Here is a 21,845-nt window from a genome sequence, read left to right on the forward strand (position 1 = left end):
GTGTTATATTTTTATTATTTAAAAATAAGCACCCAAAGTTAAAACAAAACAGTAAATTTAGAGTACGTCAGAGAAAATAAATAAAAAGATAATATTATTAATATTTAAAGCATTAACTTTGTGGTCAAACATTTTACTAAATGTTATTAAAAAATTGTATATAACCACTTACCGACTTTATATGTCTACCGGTTTCGAGACGTACCCGTCTCTTCGCCAGGACAGCAATTAAACCAACGCGTAAAACCCACTATACACCTTCACCATAGTTGTTGCATAAAAATATAAAACCAACACGACATGCATTTGAATAAGCACATGCACTGATTAGGACAAACATGCACTGATTAAATTATGAAAGTATTCTATGTTGTTTGAGAAATAGTTGAAAAAAGGTAGAGGGGATGGAGGGAGGGGGTGAGCTTAATAGGTTTAGGGTGACCATCATAGTGGAACATCGTATAAAGAACTATATTGAAAGGTTGTTTGATTATTTATCAAAGGAACATTATTTATAAAAGCTTCAAGCTTCAAACCTCGGTTGATTAGAATCACGGGCACCATTAAATATCGCTCCTTTGGGCTTCACAATTTAATTTTTGCTGTTCGGAGCAGGCAATTTAGGTTCAGATCCAATATTTCTACCGCAGATGCTATCATTTCGAAAACACAAACAAAAAATATGTCCTCATTATATTACCTACTTGATATCTAAGGTGCCTTCGACCATGCTTGGTGGCCGATGATTCTTTCCAAGCTGCGACTTCGACAAACATCTACAAACTTATTAAAAATTATAATAAGCTATTTTTCAAATCAAAACGTTGTGTATCCCGGTGGTAGTACACTTTTATCACGTGAGATTTTATGTGGCTGTCCTCAAGGCTCTATTTTAGGACCACTTTTGTGGAATGTATTGTTCGATGATGTTCTCGAACTTACCCTTCCTTCATCATATATGATTCAGGCTCTTGCCGATGATGGATGTATTTTGATTGAGAGCAATAGCCACAGATCTGTGGAAGGTGGCGCAGATAATGCATTAAGTAAAGTATCCGATTGGGGTATTCGAAATAAATTAAGCTTTGCTCCTCAAAAAACCCAATTTTCACCATTGAAAGGATATTTTGTGCGTCCTCCTTCTATAAAATATCTGGGCACTTCTATCCGAACTTCAAATTTGGTTTCAAACCATGGTGTAATTCTTTAAATAAATTTGTATTACACTTTCCATGCTAGGAAAGCTGTGAATTTGGGAAAGATGGCTTTACACAAAGTTGCACGCTTGTCCAGAGCCATTCAACGGTCTATAGTAAATCTATTTTCCTAGGCATCGTATGCTATGCAGCTGGCTGTTGAGCACACTGATGTGAGTTGCAATATTTCAGGCGAATTATTTTAAGCGGACAAAGGCAACCTCTTCTGGTTTTTGCTAGAGCATATAGGACATGCTCGACGGATGCACTCTCGGTTCTAACGGGCTTGTTTCCTTTGGGTCTGGAGGTCCAGCGATGATCTGCAAATTTCTACTTTAGTAAAAAGTGTTCCTCCTGCTGGCGTCCGTCTACTCCTATCTGAAGAAATGTTTTAATCGAATATAAAAAAAATATATTTATATGCTCTTCTTAATGCTTGGCAATCACGATGGGAAAATCTTCTCTTCCAGGGAGGGTTATCTTTCTTTTTTTTCTTCAATCCATCAGCGCTTAAAATCTTCTTGGGTTATCACCGATCACTGGACTACGCAGTTTTTATCAGGTCATGGTAAATTTTATAAAAAATATTTGTTTTCAATATTGTTAATTCCCCTTCGTACTGCTGCAGATATCCTAATCAATCTTCTGAACATATTCTGTAGTCTTGTCCCTTTTCCCCTGTCTATGATTACCGACTAGAGCTTCTCGGTACTATCCGTGGCCCTGTTATAGGTCCTGTCGGATAAACAGATCTGGTGGCTTCTAAAAATAATTTCAAGGCCTTTAAAAAGTTTTTTAATCATTTCGACGAATTGATCATGCCCATTCAATTTAATCCCAATCAGTGAAGAATTCACTTCCTTTTTTTCTCAATCTAATAAAGTACACATTATGTACTTGTGGATTACTTTCTTTCAGCAAAAATATGTTAAGTTTACCAGATTACCGAGAGTTCCTTCGGGCAGCTTTTTTCGTTTGACAATGAGCAAATTTTCCGTATCTGTGGGCACCGCCAAGGAAACTTATGTCCTTAAATGCGGTGTGCGGTATGTGGTGGACAAGCTGTTCGGAGCAATCTAAATGTAATAAAGAAGAATCTGTCACTCAGAATAATGCTACCAAAACCACAAAAAAGTATATACCTACTATATGAAATATCTATACGCACAAAGTTCAGTTGGTAAGCGATTAACATTAAATAGCGAAGAATCAGACTGTTGCATACAGGTAAGTTTGACACTTTGGGCCTCATTTAATCAGCCCTTAGGGTAGTACGAAAAAAAGGTCAACACATTTTTCGAACTGTTAAATTGAAGTCTCAAACGTTTTCAAATGGAATATTTATTTGACTATCCGTTCTTACTGTTTCAGCGTAGTTGGAATAAATTATTGGGACAGCATTAAAAAAAAATGCTCCGTATAAGCAGATTAAGTTTGTACTGAAAGCAATTATACGAAAATATGACCTTTTGCATTGTTTGTTTGCGACGGATGGGCCAATTAAATTTAAAAAATAAAATAAGGTGTAGTTAATAATACGGTCATAAGTACGAGGACAAGCAACACCGCCTCTAATAGTTAAAAGAAATGTTGGGACAAGGTATAAAATATACCACTGGGACAAGGCGGCAATTTGGTTCCGGATTAAGCAGTTATAAACCGAGTCGAATCGCAACTGAATCAGTCTAAAAATTTGTTTTATAATATAATTAATACAGTATGATTTTTTTTTCTTATCGATATATTTTTCAAATTTTGTTCCAAATATAAAAATATTTCTTGCTTTCTAAAAATATTTTTCAATTAACAATATGGCAACTTTAACGTTTTTAATGTTTTTGTTTACTGTTTGTTATTTGTCGTTAGTGTGATTTTTTTTTTTGTAAAACCATGTGGTAAAGTTTATTTCTAACATAATAATAAATTATATAAATTTAATAGAGGTAGTTAGGTTCGATATTATTAAAAACCGATCAAGCCACGTAATAGAGTATCCAACAACCGTCAACATCTTATTCCGCGCACGCGCACTCTACCGCTTTCTCGATTTGTCTATGAATTCGTTTGAAGTTTGAAAATCTTAGATTAAAAATGTGTCCGTTGACTCGCGAAAGTCTGTCAAAAAGTTAACAAAACTCTATTGAATTAGATTCAAATAAATATTTTACATAAAATATTTATATTTTTATTGTATGTGAATCTCATTTAATATTTTCATGAAAATGCATCTTCAAGATCCCAAACTTACTAACTGTGTAGAACATTTTGATCAAATGTTATCAAATAACTCTGAAAAAGAAAAATCGGATTTAGCATTGAAAACACTCGTAGAATTATACCGGTTGGTGTTTAATTTTTAATATATAAAAAAAACTTGCCGCGTAGTTTTATGTTCAGACAAATCTGCTAGTAAAATATATGTATCGTGCTTGTAAATTTGTAGGCAAACATTTTAATATCTAATTCTTATATTTTAGATTTCTAGATAAGCCTTCATGGAATAACAGCGTGGATGCCAATCAATTATGCTTGTTTTCTTCGCATCTTAGTCGATTTATAAAAAATATATCTTCGTCTGAGATTAAAAAGTATTTGGCCACTATGTGCAACATTCACAGAACTGTAATAAAAAAGGTTTGGGTTTGTTCTATTTCTGGTTTCTGTCTTCACATTGTGGTAACATTTTAATTGGTATTTTTTTTTCAGAAAGTCCTGGCAAAAAAGTCACTGGACCTGGCTAAATGTATTTATTTTGATGTTGCCATAGAGATGAGTCCCGAAAATTTGAATTTTTATTGGATAATCTTAGTAGATACTGTAAATGCTATTGGTACGGAATCTACTTTGGAAGAAGTCAATAGTGTAATGAATATGACCTACAAGATTTCAGAAATAGTTACTTTAAAATTCTGCAAAGAAAATCTTGTGTGGATTTTAAGAAAATTTTTTGTTCTACAGGATACATTAGAACCGAGAAAACTTTGCGTTTTTTTCGAAACGCTTTTTAATTTACTCAATGAAAATAAACATTTAACCGAGAAAACAAATTCCGAAAGTGAGTTTGATGTTTTTAAAAGTCTTCTTGTATGTTGCACAATTATCCATCAAAATATAGCGAGCTGCAACTTTAATATTAACAATTCTTTATATGCAGTTTTAAAGTTGTGCATTCGTTTATTTAAAAGTAATGGCGAATACCTTAATATTTTTCACAATTTTCAAGCAATAATACCGATATTAACTTGTAATGTGCAACAGTTTCCCCCAAATGCTTACAATTTGCTGAGTGACTTTACTAAGAATATAATATTTGCCGAAGGACCCAAATATTCAAATGTTTTGAAAGAATTTTGTTCAGTACTAAGAAAGATGTTTAATTTAATCCTGTCTAATTGGGTAACTTCCGAGGATGAAGTATGGAAGAATTACATTCCTTTAAAGGGACAAGAAGTTGTGTTGCAACTTACCATTTATACGACTAAAGTATTGAGTCAATCGGACACTCAAGTTGTCAAGTGTGTTCAGTGTAAATATACTAGCGCTATACACGACTCTATATTATTGGGATGTTTTCCCGGCATGTTTGCTACAAAATCAGCAAAATGTGGTTTAGACATATCTGAATTAGTGCATCTTGTAGAACAAATGTCCTCAGAACAAATGACCAATCTTAAAATGTTGCGTCTAAATGGATGTCCTAATTGGAAAAAATTTTGGTCAAAGATTGAAAATGATTTTCACAATGACGCCATTGCTCTATACTCCTTGAAGTATTATCGGGAATCATATTTCATTCTTAAATTATTTATAAATAACTTCACGCGTGTTTTGAATTGGAATATGGATATTTGTGACATGAATCACTTGTCGAGAGGTTTTTACAATATGGCAATATGCCAATCTGACCTCGGTAAACAATATGAAGCTTTGATCAGTTGTTACATGAGTATGGCTATAGCGTCCATCCTAGGAGAATATAACAAGCAAGAAATGACTCATGCTAATTTTGCCATCCAGATTAAATCGAAAGCTTTTTCCACGTCACAAACAAAATTTACACCCAAAACTGATAAAGTCGCAAATGGTAAATTTGTTGAGTGTAAAAATAAAAAAGAAGATAATGATTTAGAAAAATTGCAAACATTGACCGTCTGGAACGCTTGTAAGAAATTCCTATCAGATGAACGAAATCTTGTTTATGTCAAACTGTTTTCGAAAATTGATTTCAGGTAAGTTTACATGAATTTATTATTACCTACATATTTGGACACTGTCATCGAGATATAATTTAAAATTCATATTATCTTTCAGCAACCTTCTAATGTCGGAGTTGCAAGTGTACATGAAAATCTGGCCATCAACATTACTGATTGTTGGAATATGTCAATCTTTACAAGAAATGTATGAATTATCAAACTCTATACTATCTTCAAAAAGTTCAAATAACTTAGGTACTTAAATATTCCATTCAAAATAAATTAAAATTCAAACTGTTAGATTTATAAATTAATCTTGCATTTTTACTGTAGGCATTTTGGATTTGGACAGTGTTGCAATAATATCAGGAAAAGTGGTCACATTAACAACGGTTCATGCCTCTAAATTAACCAACCCAAAAATATTTGATTTTGTCAAGTTTACTTTGAAGATATTGGAAGTCTACTACAAGGTAAATGAAATGTCTTTAATTCTTATATCAATCATCAATTAGTGTATAAATAATGTATATCCAGCAGTACGATTCTGAATGCTTTCCTGAAAGTAATTAGTGCGTAAATTACGTGTTAACAACACATTCTCTATCCCCGCGAGAGCGTTCAGAATAATATGTTTTTGTAGTATATTTATAAAACTTTATAGTTAAAATAACGTGAAGCTGATATACATTGTTATTTATTGATGAAATAATCTACTCTATAGATCGATATTTATCATTCGTCCAGTAAAATAAGTAAAAAAAAACAAGATTTAAGTGAAATATAAGATTTCATGTTAAATTTTCCTCTCTATCTGTTTCTTACTCAGATAATCGCATAACACCACCAAAAAATTATGATAGTGCTTAATACCCGTATGCAGAGACAAACCTTAAGGTGAGGAAAGTACATTCTATTGTCTTCACCTTCGGGTTATTCTCTGCATTTGAAATTAGAATGTACTTTCCTCACTGTAAGTTTTGTCTCTGCATACGGGTATAAGTCATTCAAAAAACATTCCTAATTTTTTTAATCCTATTTTTGCACTACAACTGGCCAGGAAGCCGAATTACAGTGGTGAATTTCATCACAGAACACCCAGGCTTGAGAAAAAGTACATTTAATTTTTGTGTTCTCACCGGGATTCGAACCCGGAACCTTCCGTGTGTAAGTCAAGCGTCTTGACCACTACACGACGGAGGCTGCCAAATGTCCTACTAATAAAAGAGGACATTTTGCCAATGTAATTAAAAATCAATTGGTAACATATGTAAAATTCAGGCATAAAGCAACATTACAAATCAATTTCAAATAACCATTTCAATATTTCCTTTCTCATTATCTTTATACTTGTAATTTGGAGATGCATGACTAATGAACTGGGCGGTCAATATAATCATTGTTTTTTGACAAACCTGTTTGCATAAATGAGTTGAAATTTTCAATTTTCGCAGAAAATTCAGAATGAACAAACTGACGAGGCTGTGATTGTCAAGCTTCTTTTGGGAAATACTCTGATGGCGTACAGCTCTTGCGAGAGTCTGGTATTTCGCAAGCTCGGTGCACAGAGCACTGATCCTCAGGCTGCTCCCCCTGTGGCCCCGACCGGTCCCCACCAGCCGGTGCACCCTGACGATGCTTGTGACGTAGCCCCGGCTCATCAGTACTTGAACCTCACAGTAGAAGATCAACTCTTGGAGCCTTTGTACCGAGCCATAAATTTATGGAGAGAGTCGGTGGCGTCTTTAGGTAGGATAACTAAATATTTTTGTACTATTCGTAAATTTTAATAAACCACATTTTTGCATCAGGAATAAGGAAGTTTAGTGCTACAGGAAATAATATATAAAAATGTTTTCTTAGCTTTCATGTTAAAATAAAACAAATGAATTTTTTTATTTTATAAAATTAAGATTGATTTATTTATGCTTCATTAAGTTAGTTCATAACATCATAAGACCTAATACAAACTTTTAATAACATAACAATTTATTATCAACATTTCTCAAGAACTTTTAAAAAAAAAAATATTTGAAATATTTCAATATTTATGCTAAATGGAATTATATTATTTTACAAAGGCATTTCCTATTATTATATTTAGTCAAGAAGTTATTTTGTGTAGTGTGACGTGGGTCATTCTCAGTTCAGTTTTACATTGTGGTTTATTTTATGGTGTTGACTTATTTTCACAAAAGGGATTTAGTCATAAAGAAATTTAAATTTGTTATCAAATGAATGATCCACGGTTTTTGCATTTTTCATAATTTCAAATTGTTTATTTTATTGCTTGCGTTGTTATTTCAGCGAACTATTTGATTAAGACAGATAAATTAACAGTGTTAAATATTACATGCTGCTCGAAAATGTTAATTTAATAAAACATTTACATATCTTAACTGATACTTTCAGTGGGGATATCGAAAAACTATCTTAACTACTCATCGTCATTATCATTTCTTCATTCTCATCTAATGGTGTATAGGGCACAGCATTTATACACCAATTACAGCAACAATGATTTGTTACACAAATGTAAGATGATAATTTATACTTCAGTACCATTGAGATAAAAAAAACATTAAAAAAATATATTGACGTAAAGAAACATAAAAAAAAAAAATTATTTCATGTATACCTACTATAAATAGAACCCAGGATTTTATGCATGCTATCCGAACGCTCGCTAGTCGGCCTAGTGGCGAAGTGGTCAGCACGTATATCTACCATGCAAGAGGTCTCAGGTTCAATTCCCGACGTGGTTGACATGAAATATTTATTTAAAAAGATGTTTTTACACTAGAATATTTCATAGTCCCTGGACTGGCACTTGAAGCGTAAGACTGATCATCTTACCTTCATTTAACAAAAAATGATCAAGTTACACTGCGATTAGTGTATCAATGCAGTGCCCTATGCACCATTATGTGCGGAAAGGGAATAATGAAAATAATTAATGAATCCGAATGCTCTAATTTTATTTCACCACAAGCCAGAGACAATCTAGCAATCTTCAAACAGAATTTTAACAGCGTTATTTTTTTTAGGCATTTTGAAGAACAGTACAGTACTAGATAAGAAATGGAAAACTTATGTTGGTTGTACAGTAGAGATAATAGAGACAACTTGTCAGGTTCTCGCTCTACATGATGCTGATGTGTATTCGATTCATGCTGCAGATATTGGCTACTCGCTCGCTAATTTAGCACATCACAGGTTACTCTTTATTATCATTTGCAAAAAATTACTTCAATACTTAATGTTCTTCTCTAACTTTGGAGGCTTTTTATACTTATAAGCAAATCAAAATAAACATTAAACATATCACAATAATTGAACTTAGTTATGCAGATAGCTGCCAGTTTACAATATTGGAAAAAAAAGATATTGGTGTTATCGGGTGTAGTAAGGTCAATTCTATGTTCTGCTAAAAACAGACAAGCCACTGTCATACAAAAAAACTGTAATAATCACTTTACGAAAATAGTGCCGATAACAAAAACAGCATTTCTCAATTTGCAGAAAACACCCATGGCACTAGAAAAATCTTACGGTACTTGACTTAAAATCATTGAAATTTGTCAAATACATCATGTGTTTCTTGTTTTGTAATATAAAAAAAAACGTATTAATTTTTTTATCATTTGCCAAAAGTCGAAAACATTCCAACTGTTCTGTAGATTTGATTATTCACTCTTTTCACAAACATGTGAAAATAACAAAACATAGAAACTTTGAAAGCTTTCATTGTACCCCTCACTGCAGTATTAATTTTTGATCAATCATATACACATAATCAGTACGCCTTGTTCTAATTTCCCAGCATGACAGTGAAGGAATACAGTGCTAGTTTTTAAATTGAGACCGCGGCCATGTGCTCCGGATCCTGCTTCGAAAAGGAAGACGTTGGGCGCCACTTGTTACCCTCGAAAGAGTTGATTAAAAATTCAAATAATTGTCATTCTCTAATTAATAACTGGCGCCCCACAAATACACAACCATCTCTCTCTCATTAACTCTATTTTTTTTATTTATTAAGTAGTATAATACAAACGAAATAATGACACAAAACCCAAATAAAATAGAATATAATGACTGAATGGACAGATGGAATAGAATAGCTGACTAAGGAGTTCAGACATGGCGGAAACCATTCGAACCGTGCGCTCGCAATCACGCGGTTTCAGCTGTGTCTGAACTAGGTGTGACAGTCTTATTTTGTAGAATTTTCAAAACATTAAACAATAACCTTATTTATTTATTTTATCTATTTATTTGTATATACGCCCAATGGTTTTTTTTATGGACACATTTACACGTAGAAAATTATTATAAAAAAAGTACAAAGACTCAATGGTATATAGTAGACTTTGTGAGTGGAAGCGGGAGAGAGCTGTTTATAATTGAATTTGATTCAGTGATCGTTTGAAAGAAGACAACTTGTTATCAAAGACTGGTATGTTTGTTGGCAGACCTAAGAATTCTGGGCATAGGGGAATGAAAACCATAGTTAGTTCTATGGTTATCGGTTTGAAAGAGTAAGTTTTTTCTGAGGTTTCTAGTTGGGATATTTAATTTTATTGAGCTCAGTAGTTTAGGCGCATCAAAGAGTGAGTTGAGAGTTTTAAATAGGACTATAAGGTCGGATTTATTTTGACGGTCTTGAAGTGAAGATATATTTAATATAGTTTCTAACTCATTATACGTATTTAGGTCTCTGGATAAGCCCAACCTCCAGCCTATCTTTCTCAAAAATCGATGTTGAACTGATTCAATATTCTTGATGTGAACATCATAATATGGAGACCAGATAACAGAGGAATACTCTAGGTGCGGGCGAACTAGGGAACAGAAGAGAGTTTTAAGGGTATTGATATTTTTGAAGTCAGCTGTGCTTTTGTTAATAAATCCAAGAAGTTTTAAGGATTTATTGATAACATGTTCAATATGAATCGTAAAAGAAAGTTTAGTGTCAAGTATAATACCTAAATCTCGTATATTAGACATAGATGATAATATTTCATCATTCAGTGAGTAGTCGTATATGATTGGATTTTCCAGACGAAAAAATCTCATAACCTTGCACTTACTTAAGTTGAGATGTAGATTATTGGATGAGCACCAGGTGCTAAAAGACAATAAGTCGGATTGTAATTTTGAACAATTGGAAGGGCTGTCATCAGCAAACAGCCAAATTGATGAAGTAAGAAAAGTATTTTTTATATCATTGATGAACAGATTGAAAAGCAAAGGAGCGAGGTGAGCACCTTGTGGTACACCCGAAGATACATTAATGCTGTTTGAGATGGAATTGTTTACCCTTACAAACTGTTTCCTTTCACCGAGATATGACTTAAAGAAAGACAACAATGGATCACAAATTCCAAACGAATTGATCATCAAATACTGTTGACAGTTTGGTCAACAGTATTTGATGATCAACCTTATCAAAAGCTTTAGAAAAATCGGTATAAATCACATCAAATTGTTTATTTTTCTCCAGACTCCTAAAAATGGTGTCGGTAAAAAACAAGAGATTGGTCATGTTTCATTTACTAGACCGAAAACCATGTTGCTGATCAATAAAGATGTTTTTGAAAATAGGAGTAATTTTATGCATTAATATTGCTTTGAATAGTTTAGGTATGTGAGATAGAATTGAGATTGGTCTATAGTTAGTGACGTCCGATTTGTTTCCAGATTTATAGATAGGTGTAATAAACGATGATTTCCAAGCTACTGGAAACTCACGAGATTGAAGTGAAATATTGAAAATGATAGATAGGGGTAGTGAGATAACAAATCTACAATTCTTAATTAATATTTCGGGAATACAATCAGGACCAGTATTGGTTTTACCTTTGAGAGATTGGAGAGCAATAAATACATCGTTGGTCGATATATGGCAGCAACTAAGGTCAACTGTATTATGGTGGTCAAATGTTAGGTCAACTGTATTATGGTGGTCAAATGTTTTGACATAATTCAGTGGACAATTAGAAGAGTATATGGATGAAAAGTGGGAGGCAAGAAGATTAACTATGTCTTGTTCATTGTTAACAGACCATACTGGAAGGAAGTCCATTTTCTTTCCGTTTCTTAGAAACAAACTGCCAGAATTTCTTGGGGTTTTTACTAAGGTTATTCTCTGTAGTGTTAATGTAAGATTCATAACATGTATGTGATTCGATTTTAGCCAGATAGCGGAAATGGGAAAAGGAGAGAAGGTATTGTTCAGCACCAATTTGCTTAAACAATTTGTGAGCTTTTTTTTTCCCAAAGATTAAAGATTTTAATTTAGGACTAAACCATTTAGGGTATTTTGGGGGAAATAATATACCTGTTGGAATAAAATGATTTAAAGCTTTAACTAAGTGGTTGTTGAAGGCATTTACTGCTGGATCAACAGTTTTGTTAAGTACAGATACACAGTCAATAAGGGCGAGAGAATTACTCATACCAGCGTAATCACCTTCAGTAAATTTGAAGTATTTAGTTTCATTAGGAACAAGGATGTTAGGTGTAGATGGTAAGGAAATATCTAGGAGTAACGGTGGATGATAGTTGTCAACTGGGACTAAAGCTTCAGTAGATCTAGACACAGCTACATCATGCAAACTACTGAAAACTAAATCTAAACAAGCGCTATTATAATTTGTAACATGATTGTGTTGAAACATATTCATGTATGCATAAAGGTCGACAATTGTAGCCGCTTGCGCTGATAAAGGGCCTATTGACATAACTCCATTGTCGTCATTAGCAAAAACAGTTTTGGGTAAATTGTAATCTCCACAAATAATTACGGTGTCAAAATTTTCAGTCAAAATCTCTTTGAGCAGCGCACTATGGGATTTAAATTTTTCAATGGAAGACAATGGTGGAAAGTATACAACTCCAAATATATATTTTTTGTACCCATCCGCACGCATAAATATAGTTGTTTGGATGAAATGTTAAATGTTTTCAGAATAAAGCAGTTGAACTTTTTTTTTACACAAATCATGACTCCTCCTCATCTGGCATTATTGGCATGGTTGCATTGAAATAAATTGTAATTTACTAAACCTAGTTCAGAAGAACCCACTTCATCTTTAAGCCATGTTTCGGTTAGTATAATAAAGTCAGCATCTTGAGTGGATACGTTTAAGATTAATTTTTGAAGTTTGGTGTTCAAACCGCGAACATTTTGATAATATTCGCTAATTTTTGTAAATTCACATATCTCTTTTGAAAACTTCTTTCTTCAATTGTCTTTCAATTCTCTTCTCTCAGCAGCTAGGCGGGCTGGGCAATCTAAGGAGCCAGTAAAGTGAGAGGTAGGCTTATAGAAATATGTGCATGTTACACAAATTGGGTCTATATTTATTTTATCGCGATTGTGGCCCGTTAAAGCGCAATGAGAGCATGTAGGTGCTTCAGATTGGCATTTTAAAGCAGTATGTCCATAAAGCTGGCATTTAGCACATTTGAAGGTATCAACCCAGTCTCTGACCTTGTAGAGTTGCCAATCTATAGCAAGTTTAGAGAATGAAATCAGTGAATGTCTTACAGAAGGGGGGACACGAAATACGTGAATACATGTTCCGTACGGGGACCGGATTTGTGCGAGAATGAGACGTTTTTTTTCGAGATCACTTAATGAAAATCCAGTGTCTTTAGTAGTTTGGAGGTGGATAGCATTAATTATATCCCGAGAGCAGGCGTTTTGGGATAGTCCGTGTATGGCAATACGTGGCATCTTGTGAACTGCCACTGTAGCCTTTAAGCCAGCTCCCGAGAGCGCACGGTTGTTTGCCAACTTGAGGGCTTCAGCGTTAGTACTAGGATGAATTAAAACTCCGCCGTTTTTTATTTCTCTTACTCCAGTTACTGTTATTCTGATCGACGTTGGGTTCAGCAGACTCTTGACTCTTATCTCCCTTTTTCAAAATTTGTCCAGAGTAAATTTTGTAACTCTACGACTCGATTGATAAATGTTTAAGTGTCATTGAGACTTATTATTTCTTCAAAGTGGAAAAAATAAAAACTTTAATATTCATCAAAATTTCTTAGACTCTATCAAAAACTATTGCAAAATCTACAGTATTAATATATTATATTGTCTCAATTTGACTCACATTATAATTTTCTTTTCTTTACATATTCACAATCTTGAATATGGAGACTCTGAGAAGATAAGGATGTCTGTCAACATTATTTTTATTAATTAAATTCTTGAGTTAATTTTTTATATTACACAATAGTATGCAAATGAATATTTTAATTATTCACATGTCAAAACATTCAAAATTGTTAGGGAAAATACTCAGTAGCTGCAGTTCATTGTAATTTATTATAGAAATAAAAGACTCGTGAAAATAACATGTAACTCATGTATTTATTTATCCAGTAATACTTCGTAAAAAGGTCCTTCTGACAAATAATTAAATTAAATTACTACAAGTATTATAGGATTTTGAATTATTGTTTATCCTTATTTATTTTGTTCTGACCATATTTCACACACATACATAACTGTATTTTACATCCACCCGGCATTCTTAAAAAATCTCACTCTAGAAAAAAAAAACACTTAGTTTTTAGTGAAATAACATATCTAAAACCTTTGGTTATATAGTAAAAATTCTGCTCTAATTTTTTAAGAAATGTAAATGAAAACAAAAATATATTATCACTTATTAACTAACACATCGCCTTTTAATAAATTTAAAAACAAAATATGAGAGGAGTGTCTGTACAAAAGTGGCAATTTTTAAAAAATACTGAAATTTTTCGTTTATGTTCCAACTAGAAATTAAGCCCATATACAACTGTAAATTATTGTAGGGAGGATCTTAACTATATAATATCCTTTAGTGCCCTATGAATAAAAGATTATCTTTTTATTCAATCACTACCCCCTTCTTACTAACATGCGAATCCTGCTTAATTTTCTATTCTTAAAATATAACGTATTTGTCTGCACACCAAAATGGTGATATGTCATACACTTAGAAAAATAATTGTAAATTGTGGTTGCTATTCCTCTTTGACTTTAACTAAAGTATTTCTAATGGGGTGTTATAGGCTATGTATCTTACGTACTGCCGGCTTTCTTCTTGAACATGCTTTTTGCTCAAATTCTGGCCTTGAAATTATCATCCAAAATGCTAATGAAGTTAGTAAATGTATTCTGGAATCTGATGACAAGTCTCCCGAAGATCCCGTTCTTGTGAATGCAACATTCGAATACCTACTGAATTTATCTGTAAGTACATAATATTTAGGATGTTTTCAATTTAATCTAGAAATTTAGTTACTTAGGAAAGCATCTTGACCTGCATGTTTAAGATAAAAAAATGTTCTAATCTATGGATATCCCGAAAATGGCTTTTAGGATTGATGTTTGAATCTATCTATGCACACTCAAGTAGGTATGTGGAAAGTTTGTCTTAATTTTTTTTCTCATGGTTTTATATCAAATTGTCTATCTTTTATTACTGTGCATTTTTGGTACATTTAAATTTCCTTGAAAATCCAGTAACTGCCTATCTCTAAATTGACAGTCTAATATTTTGATTCCTATTCCACTAAAGTTGTTTACTTGAAGGCCTGCCAGTTTTTCCCACAAAATACCTCGTTTAAAAAAAGCATAGGTGAAAAATTGCACATTGAGTATGTAATATCTTATCCCGGATATAGAAACATAATATTCACTAGTGTGATTTATTTTAAATCATTATTAGAAAATGTTATTTTTCCCTTTCAGATTTATTTGTATAACACAGGGTCAAAGGAAAATGGTTTACTTATTTTAAGTTTAGTGAATAATAGAATATTATTGCACTACTTGCCCGAAACACCAAAAAATAAACGAAATATAGAGGACATTAAAATATCCTCTGTTAAATTAATAGTTGTTCAGTCACTGTATTCCCAATACTTCAGAGAAAATGATCTGAAACAAAAGGAACAATGTTTTGGAATTCTCACTAGTCAAGTAAATCCACATACAGAGTGTGGAGAGCTCGTAAAAACAGGTAAGATGGATTTTACTATATTTTAAATAGTGTAAGTGTTGCTTTTTTTTCAAATGACCCGGGTTTGATTCCCGGGATGGGTTCGAAATAAAATGAGGGGGCTAAAAGCAAAACCGCCACTGTCCATGATCATTGTTTTTGGGAAGACCAACAAAACCAGCAGCCAAAAGACTATTTCTTTTACCTTAGTTCAATGTGCAACTTGTGCGTGGTGTAACAGATAGCGAAAATACTATTTTTATTTTTTATTTATTTAATATCTTACAATATACAGTTAAAAGTTCATAAAGCATTATAGAAAATATCATAAAATAAAATCATAACTATTACACTAAATATTTAATTTTTTTTTTTTAAAAAGAAAGAAAGAAAAATAAAATAAAGCGAAGATGAGTAAAGAAACACATTAAAAAGAGGAGAATTGGGGGGATGGCCATTCAATGGATAGGATAGCTGATTTGATTGCAGCAGGAGTAGTGTGGAGCAAGTCTAAGAGCTCAGCATAATTATTAGCAGTTCTGCGTATGTGTGCCAGGAGAGAATGGTGGGTGAAGTTTGTCTTATTGTATTCACACTGGAACATGTGTTGGAGTCTTGTGGGTACATGAAAGTTTGTCAGGGACAGTAATTTTGGGCAATCTATTAGGGTGCATTAGAGTGAGGTCAGCAATTGTCCTTCTGGTGGAGAGCAATGGTAACAAATTTTAAGTTGAATGTGCACATTTAACTTGGTTTTGTCGGTCTTGCCAAATACAGTGATCATGGACAGTGGCGGTTTTACTTATAATCTTACTGCAATATATTTCTGCACTGCAAAGTCACATTTTCCTGGATTGTCACCTAAAGCGTAAGGTTGATCACCTTACCTTCATGTAACAGGTGGTCAATAAGCATTGCATTTAATGTACTAATGCAGTGCCCTATGCATCATCGGGCGCAGACAGGGGGTATGATGGTGATCGTGGATATAAGAGAAAAAACTAAGTTTTTACAAATATGCGGTAAATGAATTTCGATAGACGAAATAAAACCTACTCTTCATTTTGCAGTCGCACGTAATGGAGGTCGCGAGGGCGCCCTATCACAGCGTATCTGGTTGGAGTCGGGAATACTGGCTGGATCTACCGCTCTCCACCTCGGACTGGTTCGTAGAGCTCGAGCCCTCTTGCGCGCCCCGCTCCACGCCACCCAACGGCTGCTTCTTCCGCGTCGCGCGGCTCTGTTACTAACCCTCTTAGCCGCTGCTGATCTAGCTGCAGAGAGACACGAAGATTGCACGGTAATCTGATCTATATTAACATACTTTGATAATCTGTGTTATTCATAAAATAAATCTTTTTGGGTGGGTTTATTTTAAAATGATTATAATTAACACATAAAATAAGTTTAATTAATACGTTAGTAAATATTAGTTTACCGACTTTTTATGTCTATCGATTTTGAGACGTACCCGTCTCTTTGTCAGCACTCACTACACTAATATGCAAATACTAAAATACTAAAGTTAATGCTTTGAATATGAATAATACATAAAATATGTATTTAAAATCAAGAATTTTTGTGGAATATGTATGTCGACCATTTTTATTATTACATTCATCGATTTAGTTCATATTTTACATTTGTTTACAACAGATAGCGAAAAGTTTTGTTCTATCATATATTTATTATACTACTTACACTGTTTTACCTATTAGTTTTCTTGAATTATGTAGTTAAATAAAAGAGAACTGTGTCATCTGTGTTCAGGCTTCTAACACAACTATGGAAAAAGTGGTTTCATTATTTTAAACGTGTTTTTAATTAATTACAAAGGTCTTATACCTATTCTAGCAATAGTATTTAACTCTCTCTTCCCGGTGATGTGTAGCCAGTTACACATTTCATCTAATAACTTTAATGTCTCTTTAAATGTAATAAATACTGGGTTAAAATTTTTGTATTTCATGTATCGATTGAAATAATTTATTATTAAATAATAAAGAATTATTTGGCATAGAAAAAGCATTCTATAACAAATCGGAGATTAATCACTAATACAGGGGTGCTCAAACGGTGCTTTTTGAGTTGATCTAGAGAAAAAATATCCGTGCATATTGTGCGGAAAACTAATATCTATGTTGTGTAAAAAATAAGGTTTTCATATTTTTTTCAGGTTTCAGGCATTTTTTATTTGAACTGAAAAAAACATCATTGGAAAGCTTAATTTCTTAACTATTTTTCAACATAATCACCAGATTTTTCAACGCATTTTTGTTGACGACTAATCCACTTTGGAAACCCAGCTTCAAAGAAGTCCGCCGCCAGTCCGTGAAGAAATTTGGTGACTGCTTCCTCCACTCTTTCATCAGTTGTCCACCCAAAGTGTTGCTTTAATTTTGGAAACAAGTGGAAGTCACTCTGTGCAAGATCAGGGCTGTAGGGTGCCTGTTCAACGAGATCCCAGCCAAAATTTTCGATTAAATCCTTGGTTTGGCGAGACATGCGGGCACACATTGTCATGGTGCAGTCTAATGCCTTTCGTCAGTCTTCCTCTCCGGCGATTTTGGATGGCTCTTCTGAGTTTTTTCAAGGTCTCGCAATAATTTTCCGAATTTATTGTGGTCCCTCGAGTCATAGACTCAACAAGCAGGACACCCTTACGGCCCCAAAAGACAGTAACCATCACTTTCCCTGCCGATAGCATTTGCTTGAACTTCTTCGATTTAGGCAATCCGGTATGGCGCCATTGTCGCGATTGTTGTTTTGTTTCCGGGGTGACGTAGTGACACCACGTTTCATCCCCGGTAACAATGGAGTCTAAGAAATCTTCGGTATTGTCGACGCATTTTCAAAGAAAGTCCTGGGCACAAGTGACGCGTTTGGCTTTGTGGGTTTCTGAAAGCATGTGCGGGACCCACCTTGTGATAACATAACCTTTCAGTCAAAATCGTGTGGATTGTTTATTCACAAACCTCAGGAACCCAGGTAGAGTTCCCGAATCGTTATCCTCCAATCTTCCAACAGAATTCGCTGAATCTTCGACACAACTTCGTCCGAGATCGATGGCCTCATCATGGATGTCTGTGCACCCATCGGAGAACTCCTTACACCATTGCCTATGAATATCAACCGGTGGTAACTTTTTAGCGTTCAAAAATTGGATTACTGCACGAATTTCGCACCTGGTGGTGACGGCGATCAGGGGTTTCATCGCGGATGGCTGTCAGGCCGGCACTGAACGGATCTAGAGTGGGGGAACCAGCGCACACAGCGGTGTTGCCGGATTTCGTCTAGCATTTCGCGCGGCGAGTTAACAGCGTTGGGAACCTTATTTTTTACACAACCTTCGTATATTATTTTTATATTAAATATGTTGATAAAAAAGACATTATCCCATTCAACTAAAAAACTTGTTATTTTGTAATGTTGCAGGTTAAACTCGATGGCATAAGGTATATATTGGAAGAGAAAGATAATAAAAAAGTAAGACACAATGCTGTGCGAGGTAATAATGAGGTCAGACAAATTGAAACTGCGATTTTGAAAAATCACTCATCAAGATCTCGTATCATAGCAGAAGATGACGCTAAACAATTTGAAATAGTTCTTGATATACCTGTTGATAAGTATTGTAATCCTTCCATTGGAGGATCTCCAACCTTTCAGCCTGCTCCCTTCGTACTGCCGGGCTTCTTGGATCACCATAATACATGTATGTGTTGTAAGTGTTCGAGTATAGCTAATTTCTTGGTGTACATACATTTCATCGCAATCCAAGCGCAACTGCATTTCAAAACCGGGGAGTCGAGTGTGACAGAAAGCTTTTATAAGGGAGGTTTCAAATTCGTTAATTGTATGCATGCTAAAATAAAGTATATTCAGCAAAACAATTTGCAATCATTTTTAAACAAGCATTTAAAAGAAATGTTAGGAAATATTAAATGCAAAGAAATTATTTACGCTGAATGTAGATTGTTTTTGGATGCAAATTACTATTTTATAACAGAAAATGAAACTGATAAAGCCTTGAAGTACAATCATACGGTTCTTGAAAAATTAAAACAAGTAAATGATGTTGATTTGTTTTTACTTCAACTTGCAATGGAACAGAAATTATTTTTATCGCAAACTGATGTTTTTAAGAAGGAATATGAAAACTTATCTCAATTAGAAGTTATTGATGATTTACAGAGTGACTTCACTTCTAAATTAATAATTACACCGGAAAAAAATAGAAACGCTTGTTTTATGACACCATGTGATAAGAAAATTAGCGCAGTTAATAGAGTCAGAAGAAATTTAGGAAACACTCTTCCCAATAATCGCAAAACGGAATTCACAGATTTTGTGAGACCGGAAATCAAATTGACTCTGGATTACGAAGATGAAGATATAAAGCCCTTAATATCAGATACTAAACAAAACAAAAATGATCTTCCTGTATTAAAAACACCCGCTCCGAAACTTACGAATCGAAAGAAAATAGTCTTATTGAATTCTACTGTTAAGACCCCGAGGACCAGAGGCAAAGTAAGCCGTGATTTGTGTGATAAAACAAATAAAAACAGTATTGACTCTCCCAGCTCTAGTAAATCCAATAGTCTAATATTCCCAGTTCCGAGTTCAAAACCACGTGTGTATGGAAACACACGAAATAAAACTGCGGATATACAACCCAGCAGTACAATTTCTAAGGAAAATGATGTAGTTAAAAATGTACCAAATAAATTACAGAATAGTAATTCTAAAGAAGAAATTAAAGTGAAAGTTAATTTAGAAACTGTAAAAAAATATCCATCACGTCGTCGATTATAAAACTAATTTTATTGTTTTTTAAATTAAGCAATGTAAACCTTCTCTGAGCAAATATTGTAACACTTCTTAAGAAATATTTGTGTTTGGTGTCTTAGGTTAACCCGCCCTTTCTGGTGACGTGTAGCTAGTACACATTGCATCTTATAGCTTTTATATAAATATAATAAAAACTGCATTAAAATTTTCGATAATCCTCCGTTATACATTTACATGTCAGTTAAAATATATTTTCACTTATTGGACAGAGAAAAAGCATTTTATCGGAAATCAGTGATAAATCACCAATACAATTTAAAGTTTACCAATGTGTCGCATGTTGCGGCGTTAAAGTGAAAGAGTACCGAATATATAATTGTCTCACTCTCGATACTATGGGTACCTATATTCAAGAGTGAGAGAGACAATTTCACACGTCACACGCGCAAATAGCAAAGTCGCCAGAACTTCTGCCAGATGTCAGTATTTCTCCGAGCTTCGTTAGGGATGGTCCACTTGCATAGATTAAAAATATTATCACTTTTGATAAGTATAAATACATAATCAAAGCGATTGCCTATGAATATTCCATTTTTCCGATTTAAAATCTCATCTATCTATCATCTCATCAATCTATCGACACACAGTACCAAAATGCGAGGATGTTTTTGGCATTTATAAATTTGTTATTTATGTGCAGAAAAGACATTAAACTCATTTGAAGTAGCTGGTGTCGAATACATATTTTCTTAGTATTGCAATTCTTTTTTAATTGTAAAACCTTTTAAAAAAAATATATGGACCTAAAGTACGATACGTATATCCAAAGAAGGCGTTAACTGAAGAGAAATTTCCTTATGCCATAAATATAATCTTTTAAATGTTCTGGAAAATTAAAAAGCATTGGATCTTCAAAATCAGTACTGTTCGAATTTTATCTACATACATACTTTAGAATTCTTGCACAAAACTGCGTACATATATTTATTTTGTAAGTAAAATATCTGTAATTAAATTTATTAATACATTCATGTTTTGTCAAAACCATATTAAGTTTTAATAAATTATTTTGTAAAATATATGTAAATTTATTTGTTTCATTTCATTTTAACTGCAATTCAACAAATTTTTGCTTGTTTTGTGAATTCGTAAAAAAGGAAAAAGTAGAGAAACAAAACAAAAATAAAGCTAAAAAAACCCATTTCTATTTCGGACTACCATTTTTTTTTAAATCACGCCTAGTAGTGCTAAGGCTTTTAATAATTTTAGGGCACGACAATTTCCAATGATCAAGTGTTTTAGCTCATTAATTTTACATTTTGTAGAACAAAATATTGTTTATTATTTATTACTTGTGCTTTATTATTACTTCTAAATTAATAAATCAACAATATTATTTTTAAAGTAAAAATAAACTTAAAGCACCTAAAAAATCTTCTAAAATAAAAGCATTTAAGTGAGTATCTCATATGAATAATATGAGGTAGGATGTCACTAACTAGCTTTGTTAGCGAGTTTTTTCATGTAGGAGAAAATGTAATCGACCATTAAAAAAAACAAACTTAAATTATAAACAATATTTCGAGATTGTCAGAATTTTTGTAGACAAGGATTGGATTTAACTTCCTGGGGAGCTGTTTATATTAACATATTACAAC

General features: G+C 33.4%; 1 protein-coding gene across 2 annotated transcripts; it reads left to right on the top strand.

Moving 5' to 3' along the window:
• The first annotated feature begins 3,062 nt into the window (after window positions 1–3,062).
• Window positions 3,063–21,226, top strand: LOC148284517 (uncharacterized). 2 transcript variants are annotated; one of them, XM_088239041.1, is made up of 11 exons: window positions 3,063–3,537; window positions 3,674–3,830; window positions 3,903–5,425; window positions 5,508–5,647; window positions 5,726–5,865; window positions 6,847–7,141; window positions 8,440–8,608; window positions 14,462–14,642; window positions 15,144–15,414; window positions 16,464–16,693; window positions 18,829–21,226. In XM_088239041.1, exons 1-11 carry the CDS (start codon window positions 3,413–3,415, stop codon window positions 20,209–20,211), a joined length of 4,614 nt encoding a protein of 1,537 aa, XP_088095167.1. In that variant the 5' UTR covers window positions 3,063–3,412; the 3' UTR covers window positions 20,212–21,226. The 2 variants fall into 2 exon arrangements, with proteins under 2 accessions (XP_088095167.1, XP_088095174.1); XM_088239048.1 differs by lacking the exons at window positions 14,462–14,642; window positions 16,464–16,693; window positions 18,829–21,226 and having other exon boundaries at window positions 15,144–15,320.
• Window positions 21,227–21,845: the final 619 nt, after the last annotated feature.

Source organism: Micrasema longulum, unplaced genomic scaffold (assembly GCF_059751315.1).
Source record: "Micrasema longulum isolate JH-2025_06_02 unplaced genomic scaffold, ASM5975131v1 h1tg000113l, whole genome shotgun sequence".
Classification (NCBI taxonomy): domain Eukaryota; kingdom Metazoa; phylum Arthropoda; class Insecta; order Trichoptera; family Brachycentridae; genus Micrasema; species Micrasema longulum.

Bases quoted from the DNA above. Each gene is read 5' to 3' on its own strand.
- LOC148284517 (XM_088239041.1), top strand. From the start codon at position 3,413: ATGAAAATGCATCTTCAAGATCCCAAACTTACTAACTGTGTAGAACAT. The intron at 3,538-3,673 runs GTTGGTGTTTAA...CTTATATTTTAG, and splicing joins ACACTCGTAGAATTATACCG to ATTTCTAGATAAGCCTTCAT. The intron at 16,694-18,828 runs GTAATCTGATCT...GTAATGTTGCAG, and splicing joins AGAGACACGAAGATTGCACG to GTTAAACTCGATGGCATAAG.